Source organism: Nipponia nippon, unplaced genomic scaffold (genome assembly GCF_047370975.1).
Source record: "Nipponia nippon isolate SJK-2023a ecotype South Korea unplaced genomic scaffold, ASM4737097v1 scaffold_35, whole genome shotgun sequence".
NCBI classification, from domain to species: domain Eukaryota; kingdom Metazoa; phylum Chordata; class Aves; order Pelecaniformes; family Threskiornithidae; genus Nipponia; species Nipponia nippon.
The window spans coordinates 2,330,263-2,349,974 of record NW_028262353.1 but is presented as its reverse complement, the minus strand read 5'-3'; the positions used below and the strand labels follow the sequence as shown (position 1 = coordinate 2,349,974).

Sequence of the window (19,712 nt, the reverse complement as noted above, 5' to 3'; positions counted from 1 at the left end):
ATCCCCCCCCGATACAAGGGGGGGGGCGGCAGCGGGGCTGGGCGGGGGGGGGGGGGGCTTTGGCGTGAAGCTGAGGTTGGGGTGGGGGGGCCCCCCCGGGCCCCCCAGCTTAAGGCAATAGCTGGGCCGCGGGGTCCCCCCCGGGCCGGCTCCGTCAGTCTCTGGAGCCCCCCCAGATTTGGGGGGGGGGCTCTGTAGGGGCCCCCCCATCCCCGGAGCAAGGCGGGGGGGGCCCTGGAAGGCAGTTGTGAGTGTCCAGGCCCGGCGGGGGGTTACGGGGGGCCCCCCCGGCGTGGGCAGGGGGCTACGGGGAGGCGGGGGGCCCGGGGGGCTGTCCGGGGGCGGGGGGCTCCGGGGGCGGGGGGGCCGCGCCGCCGCCTCCTCCTCCTGGAACATCTCGGGGTTCTCCAGCATCTCCCGGATCAGGGGGGGCATCGGCCCCGGGATCTCCATCTTCAGCGTGATGGCTCGCTCCGCGCCTGCGGGACCCCCCCCCCCCCGTCAGCCGAGGGCCGCGCCCCCGCCAGCTCCCACCCCCTGCCAGCTTCACCCCCCCCCCCCCCGAGAGCTCCAACCCCCCCCGAGCCCCTCCGAGCCCCCCAAGTTTCCCCCGCGAGCATCTCCCCGTGAGCTTCCCTGCAGGCATCCCTGCAACCTCCCCGCAAGCTTCCCCGCGCGAGCAAGCCCCGCTGAGCACCCCCCACCCGCAACAGCTTCCCCCCGCGAGCTTCCCCCATGCGAGCATCCCTGCGAGCATCCCTGCAACCTTCCCCATGCGAGCATCCCTGCGAGCTTCCTCCATGCGAGCATCCCTGCGAGCTTCTCCCTACGAGCTTCCTCCCTGCGAGCTTCCCCCGTGCGAGCTTCCCCCGTGCGAGCATCCCTGCGAGCATCCCCATGCGAGCATCCCTGCGAGCTTCTCCCTACGAGCTTCCTCCCTGCGAGCTTCCCCCGTGCGAGCTTCCCCAACGCAAGCATCCCTGCGAGCCTCCCCCACACAAGCATCCCTGCGAGCTTCCTCCATGCGAGCATCCCCCATGTGAGCATCGCTGCAAGCATCTCCCTGCAAGCTTCTCCCATGCAAGCATCCCTGCGAGCGTCCCCCACGTGAGCATCCCTGCAAGCAGTTCCCTGCGAGCTTCCCCCGCGACAGCATCTCTGTGAGCTTCCCCCTGTGAGCTTCCCCCACAAGCATCCCCCACACGAGCATCCCTGCGAGCATCTCCCTGCGAGCTTCCCCCATGCAAACATCTCCCTGCGAGCTTCCCCACGTGAGCTTCCCCCATGCGAGCATCCCCCACGCGAGCATCTCTGCAAACTTCCCCCATGCGAGCATCCCTGCGAGCATCCCCCATGCAAGCATCTCCCTGCGAGCCTCCCCCACGCGAGCGCCCCCCCCAAGCACCCAATTTTCCCCTGCTCGCTTCCCCGCGACCTTCCCCACCGCGGTCCTTCCCCCTCTCCCCCCCTCCAACCCTCCCCGCCGCGAGCTCCCCAGGCCTGGGGGTCCTCGGGGGGGTTCCCCGGGGGGGTCCCCGGAGGGGGTCCCGGGGGGTCCCCCCTCACCCTTGGTGCTGATGCCGCGCAGGTCGGTGATCTTCATCAGCATGCGGGGGAACATGTGGGGCTGGCGCGGCCGGCGCCGGCGCGCGTACACCTTCAGCGCCTCCAGCAGCGGCTCCTGCAGCTTCTCCACCTTCTCCGGCTCCTCCAGGTCCATGCGGTCTTGGGGGGGGGACACGACACAGTTGGGGGGTCACCAGCGTCTGTCACCCCCCTCTGTCCTCTCTGTCCCCTCGTCTGATGGTCATGACCCTGAGCTTGGCGTCTGCGGGGTGTCCCGGGCGGCCCTGCTGGCTCCCGGTCCCCGTGTCCCCAAGGCCCCGGTGCTTCCTGGGCTGGTGGGGTCCATGTCCCACGTCCTGGCCCCGAGGTCCCTGTGTCCCCGCATCCCTGCTGCCTCCTGACCCCGACGTCCCTGTGTCCCCATGTCCCAGCTGCCTCCTGGCCCGGTGGTCCCTGCGTCCCTGCTGTCCCCAGGCCCAGAGGTCCCCATGTCCCTGCATCTCCATGTCCCCGCTGTCTCCCGGCCCAGAGGTCCCCGTGTCCCTCTGTCCCTGCTACCTCCTGGACCTGAGGCCCCCTGTGTCCCCACGTCCCTGCTGCCTCCTGATCTGGAAGTCCCCATGTCCCCATTGACTCCTGGCCCAGAGGTCCCCGTGTCCCCGTGTCCCTGTGTCCCCATGTCCTCACTGCCTCGTGGCCCAGAGGTCCCCACGTCCCTGTGTCTCCACGTCCCCACGGCATCCTGGCCTCAAGGTCCCCATGTCCCTGCTACCTCCTGCTCCAGAGGTCCCTGTGTCCCCACATTCCTACTACCTCCTGGCCTGGAGGTCCCCATGTCACCATGTCCCCACTGCCTTGTGGCCCAGAGGTCCCCATGTCCCTGCTACCCCTGGCCCAGAGGTCCCCGTGTCCCCATGTCCCTCTGTCCCCATGTCCCCGCTACCTCCTGACCCAGAGGTCCCTGTGTCCGCTTTACCCCCTGGCCTGGAGGCCCCCATATCCCCGTGTCCCTCTGTCCCCATGTCCCTGCTACCTCCTGACTCAGAGGGTCCCCATGTCGCCACTGCCTTGTGGCCCAGAGGTCCCTGTGTCCCCATGTCCCTCTGTCCCCACATCCCCGCTACCTCCTGACTCAGAGGGTCCCCATGTCCCTGCTACCTCCTGGCCCAGAGGTTCCTGTGTCCCCATGTCCCTGTGTCCCCATGTCCCTGCTACCTCCTGGCCCAGACATGCCCGTGTCCCCATGTCCCTCTGTCCCCATGTCCCCACTACCTCCTGACCCAGAGGTCCCCATGTCTCTGTGTCCCTCTGTCCCTGCTACCTCCTGGCTCAGACATGCCCATGTCCCCGTGTCCCTCTGTCCCCATGTCCCTGCTACCTCCTGGCTCAGACATCCCCGTGTCCCCGCTAACCCCTGGCCCGGAGGGCCCCCGCGTCCCCCTTTGTCCCCCACCTCCGCAGATGAGGCAGATGGCGCTGAGCAGCCCGGTCTCGGTGTCGTCCATCTCCAGCGGCAGCAGCTGCCCGGCGAAGGCGAAGACCAGGTCGGTGAGGGGCCCGAAGCCGGCGTTGTGCATCTGCGTCCGGTTCAGCGTCAGCCCGTCCGAGAAGGTCATGGTGTCCTGCTCCGGCGTGTAGCGCGTGCAGATCCGCAGCATCTACAGGGAGGGGGGGACGCGGTCGGGACCGGCGCGGGGCACCCCCCTCCCCCCCCGCCGCACCCCCCCCCCCCCCCGAGACCCTCACCAGGATATCGAGGCAGGCGGCCTTGAGCAGGGTGATCTGATCGGCCATGCTGAGGGCGGTGAAGCCGGGCAAGCGCTTGGCAAACTCCACGATTTTGATGATGCACTTGGTGGCCAACTCGCTGAACTTGTCCCACAGCCCCAGGTCCAGCTGCACCCGGTGGTCAGCGCTCGAGTTCTGCGAGGGGGGGAGGGGGGGGGGGACGACACACACAACCAAAGGGACTCAACCCCGGCGTTGTCCCCGCGCCGGCGTCCCGTCCCCGTGCCGGCGTCCCCTCCCCGCGCCGGCGGCCGCCGCGGTGCTCACCGTGGTGTACTTGCCCAGCTGGCAGAGGGAGGGGAAGGTCTCCTGGTGGGCTCTGCTGACCTTCTGGACCAGTTCCTCCAGCTCGGGGCTCAGCTCGTAGCTCTCCGCCGTCACCTCCTCCTTCACCTCCTTCTTCTTTTTGTTCCTGTCGTTGCGGACGGCTGCAGAAGGGGGGGTGCGGAGAGTTTTGGGGTGCGGAGGGTGAGGGGGGGGGTCTGGGGGTGCCCCCCGTCCCCTCCCCAAGCGGGGTTTCCCGGCCTTTTTGCGCGGGGACGGGCTGCGCGAGCAGGATGTCCGCATACGGCACGACGCGGGCGGAGGGGGTGCCAAGCCCCCCGCCACGCCGGGGTGGGGGCACCCCCAAAGCCCCCCCAACCCCAGGGCGGGCACCAGCCCTGCCTGCATCCCCCCCCCAGCCCCAAATCCTCCCAGGGGACAGGAACCCCCTCCCCGAGGGTGCCCAGCGCCGCGGGGACAGAGCCGGCACGACGTCGGTGATGGCCGGGGAGGGGGGACAGCGGGGTGTCCCCCCCCCGGGGACCCCCCCCGGGACCCCGGCGCACCTTCCTTGGACATGCCGACCTCGAAGCACTTCTGGAGGCGGCAGAACTGGCAGCGGTTGCGCGTCACCTTGTTGATCTGGCAGTTCTTCTCCCGGTGGCACGTGTACACCATGTTCTTCTGGATGCTGCGGCGGAAAAAGCCCTGGGGGGGGGACATGGGGGGGTGATGGGGGGGCCCCAGTCCCCCCGACTGGGATCCCCCTGTCCCAGCTCCTCAGTGACCCCCAGTGAGGCTCCCCAGTGCCCAGGAGGGCTCCCCAGTCGCCCCCAGCAAGGTTCCCCAGTGCCCCCCAGCAGGACTACCCACTACCAGCTCCCCAGTGCCCAGGAGGGCTCCCCAGTCGCCCCCAGCAAGGTTCCCCAGTGCCCCCGGGAGGGCTCCCCAGTGCCCCCCAGCAAGCCTAGCCACTACCAGCTCCCCAGTCCCCCCAGTAAGGCTCCCCAGCACCCCCAGGTGGGCTCCCCAGTGCCCATGGGCTGCTCCCCAGTACCCCCGGGGGGGTTCCTAGTGCTTGGGGGGCTCCCCAGTGCCCCTGGGTCTCCCCAGTGCCCCCAGCAAAGCTCCCCAGTGCCCCTGGGTCTCCCTAGTGCCCCCAGCAAGGCTCCCCAGTGCCTGGGGATCCCCCCAGTGCCCCCAGCAAAGCTCCCCAGTGCCCCTGGGTCTCCCTAGTGCCCCCAGCAAGGCTCCCCAGTGCCTGGGGATCCCCCCAGTGCCCCCAGCAAGGCTCCCCAGTGCCCCCGGGTCTCCCCAATGCCCCCAGCAAAGCTCCCCAGTGCTCGGGGGGTCTCCCCAGTGCCAGCTCCCCAGTGCCCCCAGCAAGGCTCCCCAGTGGCCCTGGGGCTCCGTACTCCCCCCAGTAAGGCTCCCCAGTGCCCCCAGGGGGGCTCCCCAGCAAGGCTACCCACTACCAGCTCCCCAGTGCCCAGGGGGGCTCTCCCCAGTGCCCCCAGCAAGGCTCCCCAGTGCCTCTGGGCCTCCCTAGTGCCCCCAGCAAAGCTCCCCAGAGCCCCTGGGTCTCCCCAGTGTCCCCAGCAAGGCTCCCCAGTGCTTGGGGGGTCTCCCCAGTGCCAGCCCCCCAGTGCCCCCAGCAAGGCTCCCCAGTGCCCCCGGGGCTCCCCAGTGCCCAGGGGTCTCCCCAGTGCCCCCAGCAAGGCTCCCCAATGCCCTTGGGTCTCCCCAGTGCCCCCAGCAAGGCTCCCCAGTGCCCAGGGGGAGTCCCCAGTGCCCCCAGCAAGGCTCCCCAGTGTCCCCAGGTCCCCCCAGTGCCCCCAGCAAGGCTCCCCAGTGCCCCCCCCCACCTTGCAGCCCTCGCAGGAGCTGACGCCGTAGTGGTAGCCCGAGGACTTGTCGCTGCAGACGAAGCAGGGCTTGTAGACGCGGGGCGGGGGGGGCGGCGAGGGCGAGCTGGGCACCATCTCCTCCGCGCTCCGGCTCTGGGTCTCCACGGCTGCGGGGGGGGGGGGCACGGGGGGTCAGGCAGCTGCCGGAGACCCCCCTACCTGCATGAGCCCCCCCAAAGCTGGGAGCTGCCACCACCTCCTGTTGCTGGGGGGGGAAACTGAGGCACGGGGCGGGGGGGGCTGGTTGCCCCCGCCCTGCTCGTGCGAGCCACGGGGGGGGGGGTCCCCGTGGGGTGGGAGGGGGGCAGGGAGCCCCACGGGTTGTGCCCAGGGAGCTGCGTCCAACCTCGGGGGGGAGACACCGAGGGATGGGGGACAGCTGGGGACGGAGGGGGGGACAATGAGGAGACAAGGCTGGGGGGGGGGGGTGCACCCCAGCACCCCCACCCCCCAAGTGTCCCCATGTCCCCCCCCGCTTTCCCAGGGCCCCCTCAACCCCAAACCCCAGGGGTTGGGGGGGTCCCAGCCCCCCCAAATCCCCCCAGGGTGCTACCGTGGGGCGGTGGCAGGCGGGGGGGGGACGGGCACCGGTGGCGAGGGGGGGGGGACACACACACGGACCCCACCCTGCCCCGCGGGCGGGTGGGGGTGGGGGTGAGGTTTGTGTGTGTGTGGTTTTTTTATAAAAAAAAAAAAAAAAAAGAAGCCAAAATTGCTGAAATTGAGGAAATTCCTGCCCTCGCCCGGCGTCAAACAGCCCATTTATAACCGGCCCCAAAACGGTTGCAGCTGGGCCGGGGGGGGGGGGGGACACGGACAGACACACGGACAGACACACGGACACAGAGCCCCCCCCCCCCCCCCGCCTCGCACACGTGTGTGCGCACGCACGCACACGCACCATGGTCACCCAAAAAACAAACAGGGCCCCCCCCGCCCTGGCAACGCAACCGCAACCGGGCGCCACACCCTGCGCACCCCCTCGCACGCCCGCCTCGCGCGCCCCTCGTGCAAGGGGGGGGGGGGGGGGGGGGGGCGTGTGGGTGCCCCCCCCCCCGCCCCCCCCCAGCCGTGGGGACCCCGGTGGGGGGACCCCAAGTTGAGGGGGGGAGCTGGATGTGGCCCCCCCGGGTGCTGTTGGGGTGCCACGGAGGGTGCTGGGGGGTGGAGGTGGGTTTTTTTGGGGGGGGGGGGGGCACATTGGGGTCCCCCTCCCCGTGCCTCAGTTTCCCCTCAAGGCTACGGTTTATTTGGGGGGGTCTGACCCAAATCCAGGCACCCCCCCCCCCCAAAAAAAAGAACCAGCACCCCAAAAACACCCGGGGGGGGAGCCACAACTCCTTGGGGGGGGGCACCACACTGTGGGGACCCCCCCAAACCCCCCCCTCACTTTTGGGGGGCCGCTTGGGTCCAAACCAGCGGCGTGTGTTCCCCCCCGCCCTCCGTGGAGCCAAATTTGGGGGGCGCAGGGGGGCCCCCCCAAGCGGGGGGCTGCTACCCCCTCCCCCCCGCCCGGCTGAAGTGGGGGGGCCCCCCCAGCGCCCCCCCAGCCCCCCCGGGGGGTGAGGCCGGTTTTGGGGCGGCCCCGCAGGGGTTAAGTGCCACATTGGCAGCGCCGGGCGGGTGCGGCAGCCCCGGACTGGAACCAGTTGGGCCGGGGAGCTGGGAAGGGAGGGGGGGACGACACGGGGGAAGGGGGGGGCGCCCCGCCCGTGGGCACCGGGGGGGGGGGGGGATTGGGGGGGTCCCGCTGCCTCGCCAGCCCCCCCCGAAGTGCTGGGACCCCCCCCCCGGTCTGTGCCCACATTTCCAAGGGGGGGTTCCCCCGTGGCCCCCCCGTGGGGTGTCCGGCCCCAAAGCGGGTCCCTACCGCTGCCCCCCCCCCGAGTGGGTCCGGGGCCCCGTGCCCCCGAATCGGGTCCAACCCCCCCACCCCCCCAACAAAAGGGGTCCCTCGTGGGTCCACGTCCCTGCCCCCCCCCCCAAATCGGGTCCCGATCCCCACGCCCCCCCCCCCCCAACCGGGTCCCCCCAAAGCGTTCCCCATCCCCCCCCACTCGTGTCCCTCCTGTCGCCCCCCCCCAACCAGTGCGACCCCAGTCCCCCCCGGGTCCCTCCTGGGTGGGTGGGTGTCACGGGGGGGGGGTGTGTGTCAAACACACCCACCCCCCCCACGCACCCCCCTCCCCATTTTCCACACTGCCCCCGCGTCACACACGCACACACCCAGGTTTCCACACCCACGCACGTCACCCCACACCCGAACGCCCGCACACCCGCCCGCTCCCCCACCCCCACTCGTGACACCCTCACCCACGGACGCTTCCACCCCCCGAGTCACACGCTCAGGCACTCACACTCGCTCTCGCACACCCACTCGGGACACCCTCACCCCCCCACGGAGCCACGGACACCCCCACCCCCACTCACGGAGATTTTCACACCCACTTACACTCACCTGTGCCCACTCGCGACCCCCTCCCGCCCTCCCCCGGACCCACGGACACACTCACCCCCACTCAGGGACACTTTCACCCCCACTCCTGGCCACTTTCACACCCACAAACACCCACTCCCACTCGCGACACCCTCACTCACCCCCTTCCCCGGAGCCACAGACACCCGCAGACACACTCACCCCCACTCACGGACACTTTCACACTCCCTCACACCCACTCACCGACATTTTCACACCCACTCCCCGACATTTTCACACCCACTCCCAAAGAGTCACAGACACACTCACACCCACTCACGGACATTTTCACGCCCACTCACACTCCCCCCCGCCCCCTCACGACCCCCCTCACCCCCTCCCCGCCCCCCAGACACACTCACACCCACTCAGGGACACTTTCACACCCACTCACGGACATTTTCACGCCCACTCCCCTCCACACACGCCTACTCGCGACCCCCTCCCCCCGACCCACGGACACACTCACCCCCACTCAGGGACACTTTCACACCCACTCACGAACATTTTCACGCCCACTCACGCTCCCCCCCGCCCACTCACGACCCCCTCACACCACCCCCCGGACCCACGGAGACGCTCACCCCCACTCAGGGACACTTTCACACCCACTCACGGACATTTTCACGCCCACTCACGCTCCCCCCGCCCACTCACGACCCCCTCACCCCCTCCCCCGGACCCACGGACACCCACGGAGACGCTCACCCCCACTCAGGGACACTTTCACCCCCACTCACGGACATTTTCACGCCCACTCACGCTCCCCCCCACCCACTCACGACCCCCTCACCCCCTCCCCCGGACCCACGGACACGCTCACCCCCACTCAGGGACACTTCACCCCCACTCACGGACACTTTCACCCCCACTCACGCTCCCCCCCGCCCACTCGCGCCCCCGGCTCCCCGTACCGCGGCGGGCGGGCGGCGGCCAGGCGAAGGGCGGCAGGGCCCCGCAGCGCGGCCCGTACCCCGCCTTGCGCAGGGCGCAGGCCCCGCGGTTCGTCACGTCGTGCAGCCGCCGCGGCCCCGCCAGCGCCTCCAGGCAGTCGTACATGGCGGCGGCGGGGGGCACCGGACCGGACCGGAGCCCCGGCCCCGCGGCCCCGATCCCGGCCCCGGCCCCGGCCCCGGCCCCGGGTGCGGCGCGGCCCGGCCCGGCCCCGCGGCCCCAGCGACCGGCACGGGGCGGGGCCCGGAGGGGCGGGGCCTGGAGGGGGCGGGGCCCGGAGGGTGACACACGCACACACACGGTGACACACGTACAGCAGGGGGGGGTCCCGACCCGCCCCCAGCCCCCGTGTCACCTCCCCAGTCTCTCCCAGTCCCTCCCAGTCCTCCCACTTCTCCCAGTCCCCGTGTCCCCTCCCCAGTCCCTCCCAGTCCCCATGGCACCTTCCCCAGTCGCTCCCAGTCTTCCCAGTCCCCATGGCACCTTCCCCAGTCGCTCCCAGTCTTCCCAGTCCCCATGTCATCTCCCCAGTCCCTCCCAGTCCTCCCAGTCCCCATGGCACTTTCTCCAGTCCCTCCCAGTCCTCTCAGTCCCCATGTCATCTCCCCAGTCCCTCCCAGTCCCCATGGCACCTTCCCCAGTCGCTCCCAGTCCTCCCAGTCCCCACGTCACCTCCCCAGTCCCTCCCAGTCCTCCCAGTCCTCCCAGTCCCCATGTCCCCTCCCCAGTCCTCCCAGTCCCCATGGCACCTTCTCCAGTCCCTCCCAGTCCTCCCAGTCCCCATGTCATCTCCCCAGTCCCTCCAAGTCCTCCCAGTCCCAATGCCATCCCCCCAGTCCCTCCCAGTCCCCATGGCACCTTTTCCAGTCCCTCCCAGTCCTCCCAGTCCTCTCAGTCCCCTGTCACCACGTCCCATCCCTCCCTGTCCTCCCAGTTCTCATGGCACCTTCCCCAGTCCCTCCCAGTCCTTCCAGTCCTCCCAGTCCCCATGTCACCTCCTCCCATCCCTTTGAGTCCTCCCAGACCCCATGTCATCTCCCCAGTCCCTCCCAGTCCTCCCAGTCCCCATGTCATCTCCCCAGTCCCTCCCAGTCCTCCCAGTCCTCCCAGTACTCCCTGTCCCCATGTCACTTCCCCCAGTCCCTTCCAGTCCTCATGTCACCTTCCCCAGTCCCTCCCACTTCTCCCAGTCCCCATGCCACCTTCCCCAGTCCCTCCCACTTCTCGCAGTCCCCATGTCACCTTCCCCAGTCCCTCCCACTTCTCCCAGTCCTCCCAGTCCCCCTGTCACTTCACTCAGTCCCTCCCAGTCCCCATGTCACCTTCCCCAGTCCCTCACAGTCCTCCCAGTATTCCCAGTCCCCACATCACCTCCCCCAGTCCCTCCCAGTCCTCATGTCACCTTCCCCAGTCCCTTCCAGTCCTCCCAGTCCCCATGGCACCTTCCCCAGTCCCTCCCAGTCCCTTGCAGTCCTTCCAGTCCCCATGTCACTTCACCCAGTCCCTCCCAGCCTTCTTGTCACCTTTCCCAGTCCCCCCAGTCGCCATGCCACCCCCCAGCACCCAGCCGTGTCCCCCCACGTCCCCCTGTGCCCCCGTCACCTCCATCTCCCCCTCCTGCCACCCGTGTCCCCCTCTGCGTCCCCCCATGTCCCCCTGTGCCACCCCCTGTCCTCCATGTGTTCCCCATGTCCCCATGCCACCCCCTGTCCCCCCATGTCCCCCCTGTGCCACCCCCTGTCCCCCACGTGTTCCCCATGTCCCCATGCCACCCCCTGTCCCCCCATGTCCCCCCTGTGCCACCCCCTGTCCCCCACGTGTTCCCCATGTCCCCATGCCACCCCCTGTCCCCCCATGTCCCCCCTGTGCCACCCCCTGTCCCCCACGTGTTCCCCATGTCCCCATGCCACCCCCTGTCCCCCCATGTCCCCCCTGTGCCACCCCCTGTCCCCCACGTGTTCCCCATGTCCCCATGCCACCCCCTGTCCCCCCATGTCCCCCCTGTGCCACCCCCTGTCCCCCACGTGTTCCCCATGTCCCCATGCCACCCCCTGTCCCCCCATGTCCCCCCTGTGCCACCCCCTGTCCCCCATGTGTTCCCCATGTCCCCATGCCACCCCCTGTCCCCCCATGTCCCCCCTGTGCCACCCCCTGTCCCCCATGTGTTCCCCATGTCCCCATGCCACCCCCTGTCCCCCATGTCCCTCTGTGCCACCCCATGTCCCCCATGTGTCCCCCATGTGTGTCCCCCCATGCCACCCCACGTCCCCCCATGTCCCCCTGTACCACCCCATGTCCCCCATGTGTGTCCTTCGTGTCACCCTGTGCTCCCCCCATGTCCCCATGACACCCCCTGTCCCCCATCTGTGTCCTTTGTGTCCCCCGTGCCACCCCATGTCCCCCCATGTCTCCCTGTGCCGCCCCGTGTCCCCCCATGTGTCCCCCATGTCCCCCATGTGCCCCCCCATCTCCCCATCCCCCCCCGTGTCCCCCCCGTGTCCCCCCCGTGCCACCCCACCTCCTCTCATTCATGTCCCCTTGGGCCACCCTGGGCCACCCCCGTGTCCCTGTGTCCCCGTGCGTGTGCCCGTCCCGGGGCCCTCGGGGAGGGGACGCCCTTGTGCACCCCGGTGCCACGTGGGGGCCCCCAAAAGACCCCCCCCACCCCCTTGCACGCCCTCGCACGCCCCTTGCACACCCCTCGCACGCCCCTCGCACGCCCTCGTGCAGGGCCACACCAGAGGGCCCAGGCAGTGGGGAGCCGTGCGAGGGGACACGGGGGCGTGCGAGGGGGTGGGGGGGGTCTGTGCAAGGGTTGCACAGGGTGGTGGTGCAAGGGTTGCACGGGGTGGTGGTGCAAGGCTTGCACAAGTGGTTGGTGCAAGGGTTGCACGGGGTGTTGGTGCAAGGGTTGCATGGGGTGTTGGTGCAAGGGTTGCATGGGGAGTTGGTGCAAGGGTTGCACGGGGTGTTGGTGCAAGGGTTGCATGGGGAGTTGGTGCAAGGGTTGCACAGGGGGTTAGTGCAAGGGTTGCACAAGGGGCTGGTGCCAGGCTTGCACGGCCGTCGTGAGCAGCGTGCTCCCGCCCAGGGCCAGCGTCCCCGTGCACGTCCCAACGCTCGTGCGAGGAGCTTGCACACCAGGTGCGTGTGACGCCCTGCAGGCTCCAGGCTGGGCGGGGGGTGCCACGGGGCCCCTCGCACGCGCGTGTGCGAGGCCCCCGCCGTGGGTCACGCCAACCCGCACCCTGGAGCATCATGGGAGGGAGGGGTGTCACGCCAAGGCCCCCGCCGCTCACGGGGCGTCACGGGGCGTCACACAGACACGCGTGTGTCCCAGGGGCACCGGCAGCGTGCGGGGGGCCTCGTGCAGGCAGGGACAGGCAGGGGCAGGCAGGAGCAGGCAGGATGGGGAGGGACCCCCATGGCACAGGCAGGACCGGCAGGGATGGACCTGGCAGGGACAGGCAGGGGAGGGAGGGCAGGCAGGGAGTGACAGGGGACAGGCAGGGGACAGGCAGGGATGGCCAGGGCACAGGCAGGGACGGGCAGGGGCTAAGGCAGGAGACAGGGAGGGACGGCCATGGCATAGGCGGGGACAGGGCAGGGGCAGGCAGGGACAGGCAGGGCAGAGCAGGCCTGGCAGGCCAGGCAGGAGCAGGCAGGAGCAGGCAGAGCCTGCGGGCAGGGCTCGTCCCAGATGCCTGGGTCCCTCCCGTGGGGCCGGGGGCACCCGGAGCTCCCCCGGGATGGGGGGGAGAGGGTGGGGAGCGTGTGTGAGCGTGCACGAGCGAGCGGGTGTGAGCGTGCACAAGTGTCTGCGAGCGTGCACGAGTGTCTGCAGGCATGGAAGAGAGGGCACGAGCGTGCACAAGTGGGTGCGAGCGTGCACAAATGTGTGCGAGCATGCACGAGTGTGCACGAGTGGGTGTGAGCGTGCCCGAGCGTGCCCAAGTGCGTCAAGGAACGAACCGGGGTGCAAAACCATGTACGAGCGTGCGTGCCCATGCACGACTGCCTGTGCGATCGCACACGCGCGTGCCCGCCCCACCGTGCCCTGCGGCGTGTGGCCGCCGGCGGGTCCCCGCAGGCGCGGGCGTGCGAGGGCGTGCGAGGCCTGTGCCGGCAGCACCCGCCCGGCTGCATTCCTGCCCCCCCCCCCCCGCCAGCTGCACCCACCCATGGGTGCGCCACTCCCACCCACGGCAGCCCCACCCGGGGGTCCCGTGGGCGCAGGACGGCGGTGGGGGGGGGCGGGGGGGGCGGGGTCCCCCAGTGAGTCTCAATCTCAGCCAGGCACTTGGCTGGAAACCTCCGTTAGGGGGTTCCCTGCCTGGGGAGGCACTGCATTTGCACAGCACGGTGCTGCACGGCATTGCACGGCGTCGCGTGGCATTGCACAGCTTTGCACAGCTTGCTCTGCATGGCACTGCAGGCCTTGCGCGGCTTTGAACGGCATTGCACGGCTTTGCATGGCATTGCATGGCTTGCTTTGCATGGCTTTGCATGGCACTGCAGGCCTTGCACGGCATTGCACGGCATTGCATTGCACGGCTTGCTTTGCGTGGCTTTGCATGGCACTGCAGGGCGTTACACGGCATTGCACGGCTTTGCACGGCATTGCACAGCTTTGCAAAGCCTCGTGTGGTTTTTGTGGCATTGAATGGCTTTGCACAGCTTCAAATGGCATTGCATGGCTTCGCCTGGCATTGTGTTTCATTGCACGGCCTTGCACGGCCTTGCACGGAGTGGTGCAACGCTACCCAGCATGCCACAGCATTGCACGGCACTGCACGCTGCACCACCGTGTTGCACACCACCGTGCACCACAGCTTTGCGCACCTTCACACAGCTCCGCATGCATCGCGTGGCACGGTGAGGCATTGCTTCATGTGCCGTGGCTTTGCACAGCTCTGCACGGCCTTGCACGGCCCTGCACAGCATTGCACCGCCTTGCACGGCTTTGCACGGCCTTGCACAGCCTTGCACGGATGGAGAAGCATTACCCAGCGTTCCATGGCTTTGCACTAGTTTTGCACGACGGTTTATGTCTTTGCACAGCTTTGCACTGCCTTGCATGGTGTTCCACGGTTTTGCACTGCCTTGTGCTGCCTTGCACGGCTTTGCACAGATGGTGAAGCATTGCCCAGCGCGCCACGGCTTTGCACGGCTTTGCACGGCTTTGCGCTGGTTTTGCACAGCAGTTTATGTCTGTGCACGGCTTTGCACGGCTTTGCATGCCCGTTTCTTCCTTTGCACGCCGTTTGCTGCCCTTGCACGCCCTTGCACCCCCCGCCCGCCCCAGCGGGGAAACTGAGGCACGGGGGGTGGGGGGGGGCGGGGCGTGGCAGGGGCGTGGCAGGGGCGTGCCACACCCGCGGGGGGCGGGGCTGCCGCGCGGGGCCCCCGGCCCGAACAAAGCCGCCATTGAGCGGCGGGGGGAGGGATTTTTCCACCCAAAATTTTTTCCATGACCCCATCGGCTGCGGGGGCTCCCCCTCCCCCCGCCTCCGGCCTCCCCCTCCCCCTCCTCCCCCCCTCCCCCCGCCTCCTGGTCTCTGGGGAAACTGAGGCACGGGGGGGTGGGGGGAGCCCACGCACACACTTGCACACGAGGCCTTGCACGCGCCGGGGCAGGCAGCCGCGCGCCAACACGCGTGAGCGCGCAAGCACGGGCCCTCGCCCACGCGCCCGTGTGCACGCGGGCTCGCCCGCCGCCTTGCACGCTCGGGACACGCGTGGACGGGCCGGCGCCCACGGGCGCACGCACACGCCTACGCTGGGGCGCAGCCGCGCCCTCCCACGTGCTCGCACCCACGCGCACCCACGCACGCACGCACCCACGCGCGCTCCCCCGCCACGCGCAGCCCCGCACACGCATGTGGGTGCTCACCGCGCCCCCCCCACTCAGCAGCCCCCTCCCCCCCCTCCCCACCCCCGCTCACCTGGCGTGGCCGTGGGCACGCGCGCGTGTGCGTGTGCGTGTGCGTGTGCGCCGCCCGGGCCCTGCACGCTCCATCATGTGACGCCGTCCTGGAACCTGCTGCATTTTTTCCCAAACCGCAGGACGACGCCGGCGAGGACACGGCTCAGCACGGCGAAGACACGGCACGGCACGGCGAGGACACGGCTCGGCATGGCAAAGACATGGCATGGCACGGCGAGGACACGGCACGGCACAGCGATGACACGGCACAGCACGGCGAGGACACAGCACGGCACAGCGAGGACACGGCTCGGCACGGCTCGGACATGGCTCAGCACAGCGAGGACACGGCTCGGCACGGCGAGGACACGGCTCGGCACGGCTCGGACATGGCTCAGCACAGCGAGGACACGGCTCGGCACGGCAAAGACATGGCATGGCACAGCTCGGACATGGCACGGCACAGCGAGGACATGGCACGGCACAGTGATGACACGGCACAGCACAGCGAGGACACGGCTCGGCACGGCGAGGACACGGCTCGGCACGGCTCGGACATGGCTCAGCACAGCGAGGACACGGCTCGGCACGGCAAAGACATGGCATGGCACAGCTCGGACATGGCACGGCACAGCGAGGACATGGCACGGCACAGTGATGGCACGGCACAGTGATGACACGGCACAGCACAGCAAGGACACGGCTCGGCACGGCGAGGACACGGCTCGGCACGGCTCGGACATGGCTCAGCACAGCGAGGACACGGCTCGGCACGGCAAAGACATGGCATGGCACAGCTCGGACATGGCACGGCACAGCGAGGACATGGCACGGCACAGTGATGACACGGCACAGCACAGCGAGGACACGGCTCGGCACAGCTCGGACACGGCTCGGCACGGCTCGGACATGGCTCAGCACAGCGAGGACATGGCTCGGCACGGCAAAGACATGGCATGGCACGGCTCGGACATGGCACGGCACAGCGATGACACGGCACGGCACAGCGATGACACGGCTCGGCACGGCAAATGGCATGGCACGGCGAGGACATGGCACAGCACAGTGATGATACGGCACAGCACGGCGAGGACACGGCTCGGCACAGCTCAGCCACCTCCTCGAGGGGACGGGCACACGCGTGGTGGGGACACGTGTGGCAGAGACGGGCACGCTGTGTGGGTGCGGGGCTGGGATGGTGCCCGTGCGTGGATGTGGCATGTCCTGGGTGACACGCGTGGCATGTCCTAGGTGACACGCTTGCACATGCATGGCGTGTCCCGGGTGACACACGCCTGCATGGCATGTCCTGGGTGACACGCTTGCACACACGGCATGTCCCGGGTGACACATGCCAGCATGGCGTGTCCAAGGTGACACGCTTACAGCTGCATGGCGTGTCCTGGGTGACACACTTGCATGTGTAGCGTGTCCTGGGTGACATGCTGGCACATACATGGCATGACCTGGGTGACACGCTTGCACATGCATGGCATGTCCTGGGTGACACACATGGCGTGTCCTAGGTGACACGCTTGCACACACATGGCTCTCCTGGGTGACACACGCCGACATGGCGTGTCCAAGGTGACATGCTGGCACATGCATGGCGTGTCCTGGGTGACACGCTTGCACACACACATGCCAGGCCCTGGGTGACACGCTTGCACACCGAGGGTGGCACATGTCGGCTGGGACACACAGGGTGGTGACACGCTGGCACGTGTGCCGTGCCCGGGGTGACACGCCGGCACACACGTGTAGCAGCTGCGTGTCACACGCACACGCTCTGAAGGGGTGGCAGAGCCCAGTGCCACCCCCAGGGGTGTCCCCCCGTGTCCCCCTGTGCCATGTCCCTGTGTCCCCCCACGTCCCCCACGTCCCTCCCGTGCCACGTCCCTGTGTCACCCTGTGTCCTCCACGTCCCCCCCATGCCACGTCCCTGTGTCCCCCCCGTGCCCCCCCACATCCCCCCCGTGCCACGTCCCTGTGTCCCCCCTGTGTCCCCCCACGTCCCCAGCAGCCCAACGTGTCCCTCCCATGTCCCCGTGTCCCTCCCACGGCGCTGTCTGTCCCCCTGTGTCCCCACAAGACCCCGTGGCCCCTGTGCCCCATGTCCCCCATCCCATGGCCCCCCCCACCCCTCCCGGCCCCCGCGTCTCCCATGTCCCCTGTGCCCCCCGTGCCCCCCACATCCCCGTGTCCCCCCATCTCCCGTGTCCCCTCATGTCCCTCTCTGCCTGCTGTGTCCCCCGTGTCCCCCCATCTCCTATGTCCCCCATATTCCCCATGTCCCCTGTGTCCCCCCATGTCCCCCGTGTCCCCCATGTCCCCTGTGTTCCCCATGTCCCATTATGTCCCTCTATGCCCCGTGTCCCCCACGTCCCTCCCTGTCTCTCATGTCCCCCGTGTCCCCCCGTGTCCCCTCTGTCCCCCATGTCCCCCATGTCCCTCATGTCTCCTATGCCTCCCATGTCCCCCCATCTCCCCTCCCCCCGATTTCCCCCGTGTCCTCTTGTTTCCCCTCTGCCAACCATGCCCCCGGTGTCCCCCATGCCTCTCCCTGTCCCCCTGACTCCCATGTCCCCTGTGTCCCCTCTGTCCCCCGTGTCCCCTATGCTCCCCATGTCCCCCCGTCTCCCATGTCCCCCGTGTCCCCCGTGTCCCCCATGTTCCCCGTGTCCCCCCGCCCCCCCCCCGTGGGCTGTCCCGCGTGGGGCCGGTCACACCGCGGGGGGGGGGCAGCAGGGCGGCCCCAGCCCCCGCACCCATGGGTGCTGCCACGGGCGCTGCCCCCCCCCCCCCCCCCCCCGCCCAGCGGCTTTGGGCCGCAAATCCCCGGGCGGGGGGGGGGGGGGGGCGGCACCGCCATGGGGCTGGGCTGGCCGCGACCCCCACCCCGCCGCCGCGGGGGGCCCCCCCCTGCCTGCTGCTGCCCCCCTGCCTGCCCCCCTACCTGCTGCTGCCCCCCTGCCTGCCCCCCTGCCTGCTGCTGCCCCCCTGCCTACACCCCTGCCTGCTGCTGCACCCCTGCCTACACCCCTGCCCGCCCCCCTGCCTGCTGCTGCCCCCTGCCTGCCCCCCTGCCTGCACCCCCGCCTGCTGCTGCCCCCCTGCCTGCCCCCCTACCTGCTGCTGCCCCCCTGCCTGCCCCCCTGCCTGCTGCTGCCCCCCTGCCTACACCCCTGCCTGCTGCTGCACCCCTGCCTACACCCCTGCCCGCCCCCCTGCCTGCTGCTGCACCCCTGCCCGCACCCCTGCCTGCTGTGGCCCCCCTGCCTGCACCCCTGCTTGCACCCCCGCCTGCTGCTGCCCCCCTGCCCGCACCCCTGCCTGCTGCGGCCCCCCTGCCTGCCCCCCCCCCTGCTGCTGCACCCCTGCCCGCCCCCCTGCCTGCTGTGGCCCCCCTGCCTGCACCCCTGCCTGCTGCCCCCTCTGCTGTCCTCTTGCCTGTCACCCCCCGTGTCACCCCCCACCCCGTCACCCTCAGTGTCACCCCCCTGCTGCCCCCAGTGTCACCCCCCACCCTGTCACCCCCTACCCTGCTGTCCCCCCTCCCGGTGCTGCCGTCCCCCTGCTTGCACCCCTGCCTGCTCCCCCGCCTCCCCCCCTGCCTGCTCCCCTGCCTGCCTCCCTGCCTGCCCCCCTGCCTGCTCCCCTGCCTGCTCCCCTGCCTGCCACCCCCGACTGAGCACCAAGTGAGGGGTCGCTCCCCCCCCGGCAGGCGCCCAGCGGCTGCAGTGAGTATGGGGAAACTGAGGCACGGGCAGGGCTGGAGCCCCCAGTCCCGGGCTGCGCAAGGCTGAGGGGGCGTTTGCACGGGGGCAGGGGATTTGCACGGGGCTGGGGCAATTGCACGGGGCTGGGGTATTTGCACAGAGGTTGGGGTGTTTGCACAGGGACGGGGGAATTGCACAGGGGTTGGGGTATTTGCACAGGGGCTGAGGCAATTGCACGGGGGCTGGGGTATTTGCATGGGGGCAGGGGGAATTGCACAAGGACTGGAGCAATTGCTTGGGGGGTATTTGCACAGGGGCTGGGGCATTTGCACAAGGATTGGGGCAATTGCACAAGGACCGGAGCAATTGCTTTGGGGGTATTTGCACAGGGGTCAGGGCATTTGCAGAAGGACCAGGGCTGGTGCACGGGGGTCGGGGCATTTGCATGGGGGCTGGGGCATTTGCACCATGCCTGGGGTACTGGGGGGTATTGGCACAGGAATCGGGGGGTTTGCACAACGGGGGGGGAGCTGCACGGGACCCTCAGTGCCGTGCTGCAGCGGGGGCTGCCATGGCGCGGGGGGGGGCTGCACGTGCAGCGGGGCTGTTGCACGGGGCCAGCAGCGTGCACGGGGCCCCACGTGGGTTTGCCCTCAGCCGCTGGCGTGTGAGCGTGTGCCGGAGGGGGGGGGCTGCCCCCCGTGACCCCCCGCTAATCCCCCGCCGCGCCGCGGCTCAGCACCGCCAAGGCAGCGCGGCCTCGCGCCAGGCCCACGCGGGAGGGCACCTTGCAGGGCACGGCTGCGTTTGCCGTGCGAGGCTGTGCGAGGCCGTGCCAGGGGGTGCGGTGCAGCCATGCATGGCTGCATAAGCTGTGCTCCGCCGTGCAGGGCTGTCCTGGGCCACACAATGCAGCCGTGCTATGGCTGGGCTGTGGTGGGCCATGCACAGCTGTGCCAGGGCGTGCAATGCAGTCGTGCATGGCTGGGCTGTGGTGGGCCATGCACGGCTGTGCCAGGGCGTGCAATGCAGCTGTGCAGGGCTGTGCTGGGCTGTGCAATGCAGTCGTGCACAGCTGGGCTGTGCTGGCCTGTGCACAGCTGTGCAGGGCT

General features: G+C 69.7%; 1 protein-coding gene across 1 annotated transcript; it reads right to left on the bottom strand.

Annotated features, from left to right (window-relative positions):
• Positions 1 to 177: 177 nt before the first annotated feature.
• RARG (retinoic acid receptor gamma) lies at positions 178 to 9,189 on the bottom strand. The gene is given in 9 exon segments (XM_087771612.1): positions 178 to 379; positions 382 to 479; positions 1,567 to 1,725; positions 3,020 to 3,224; positions 3,313 to 3,489; positions 3,622 to 3,782; positions 4,185 to 4,326; positions 5,484 to 5,632; positions 8,916 to 9,189. Coding segments are annotated over 9 exon segments (1,311 nt in total). The 5' UTR covers positions 9,061 to 9,189; the 3' UTR covers positions 178 to 304.
• Positions 9,190 to 19,712: the final 10,523 nt, after the last annotated feature.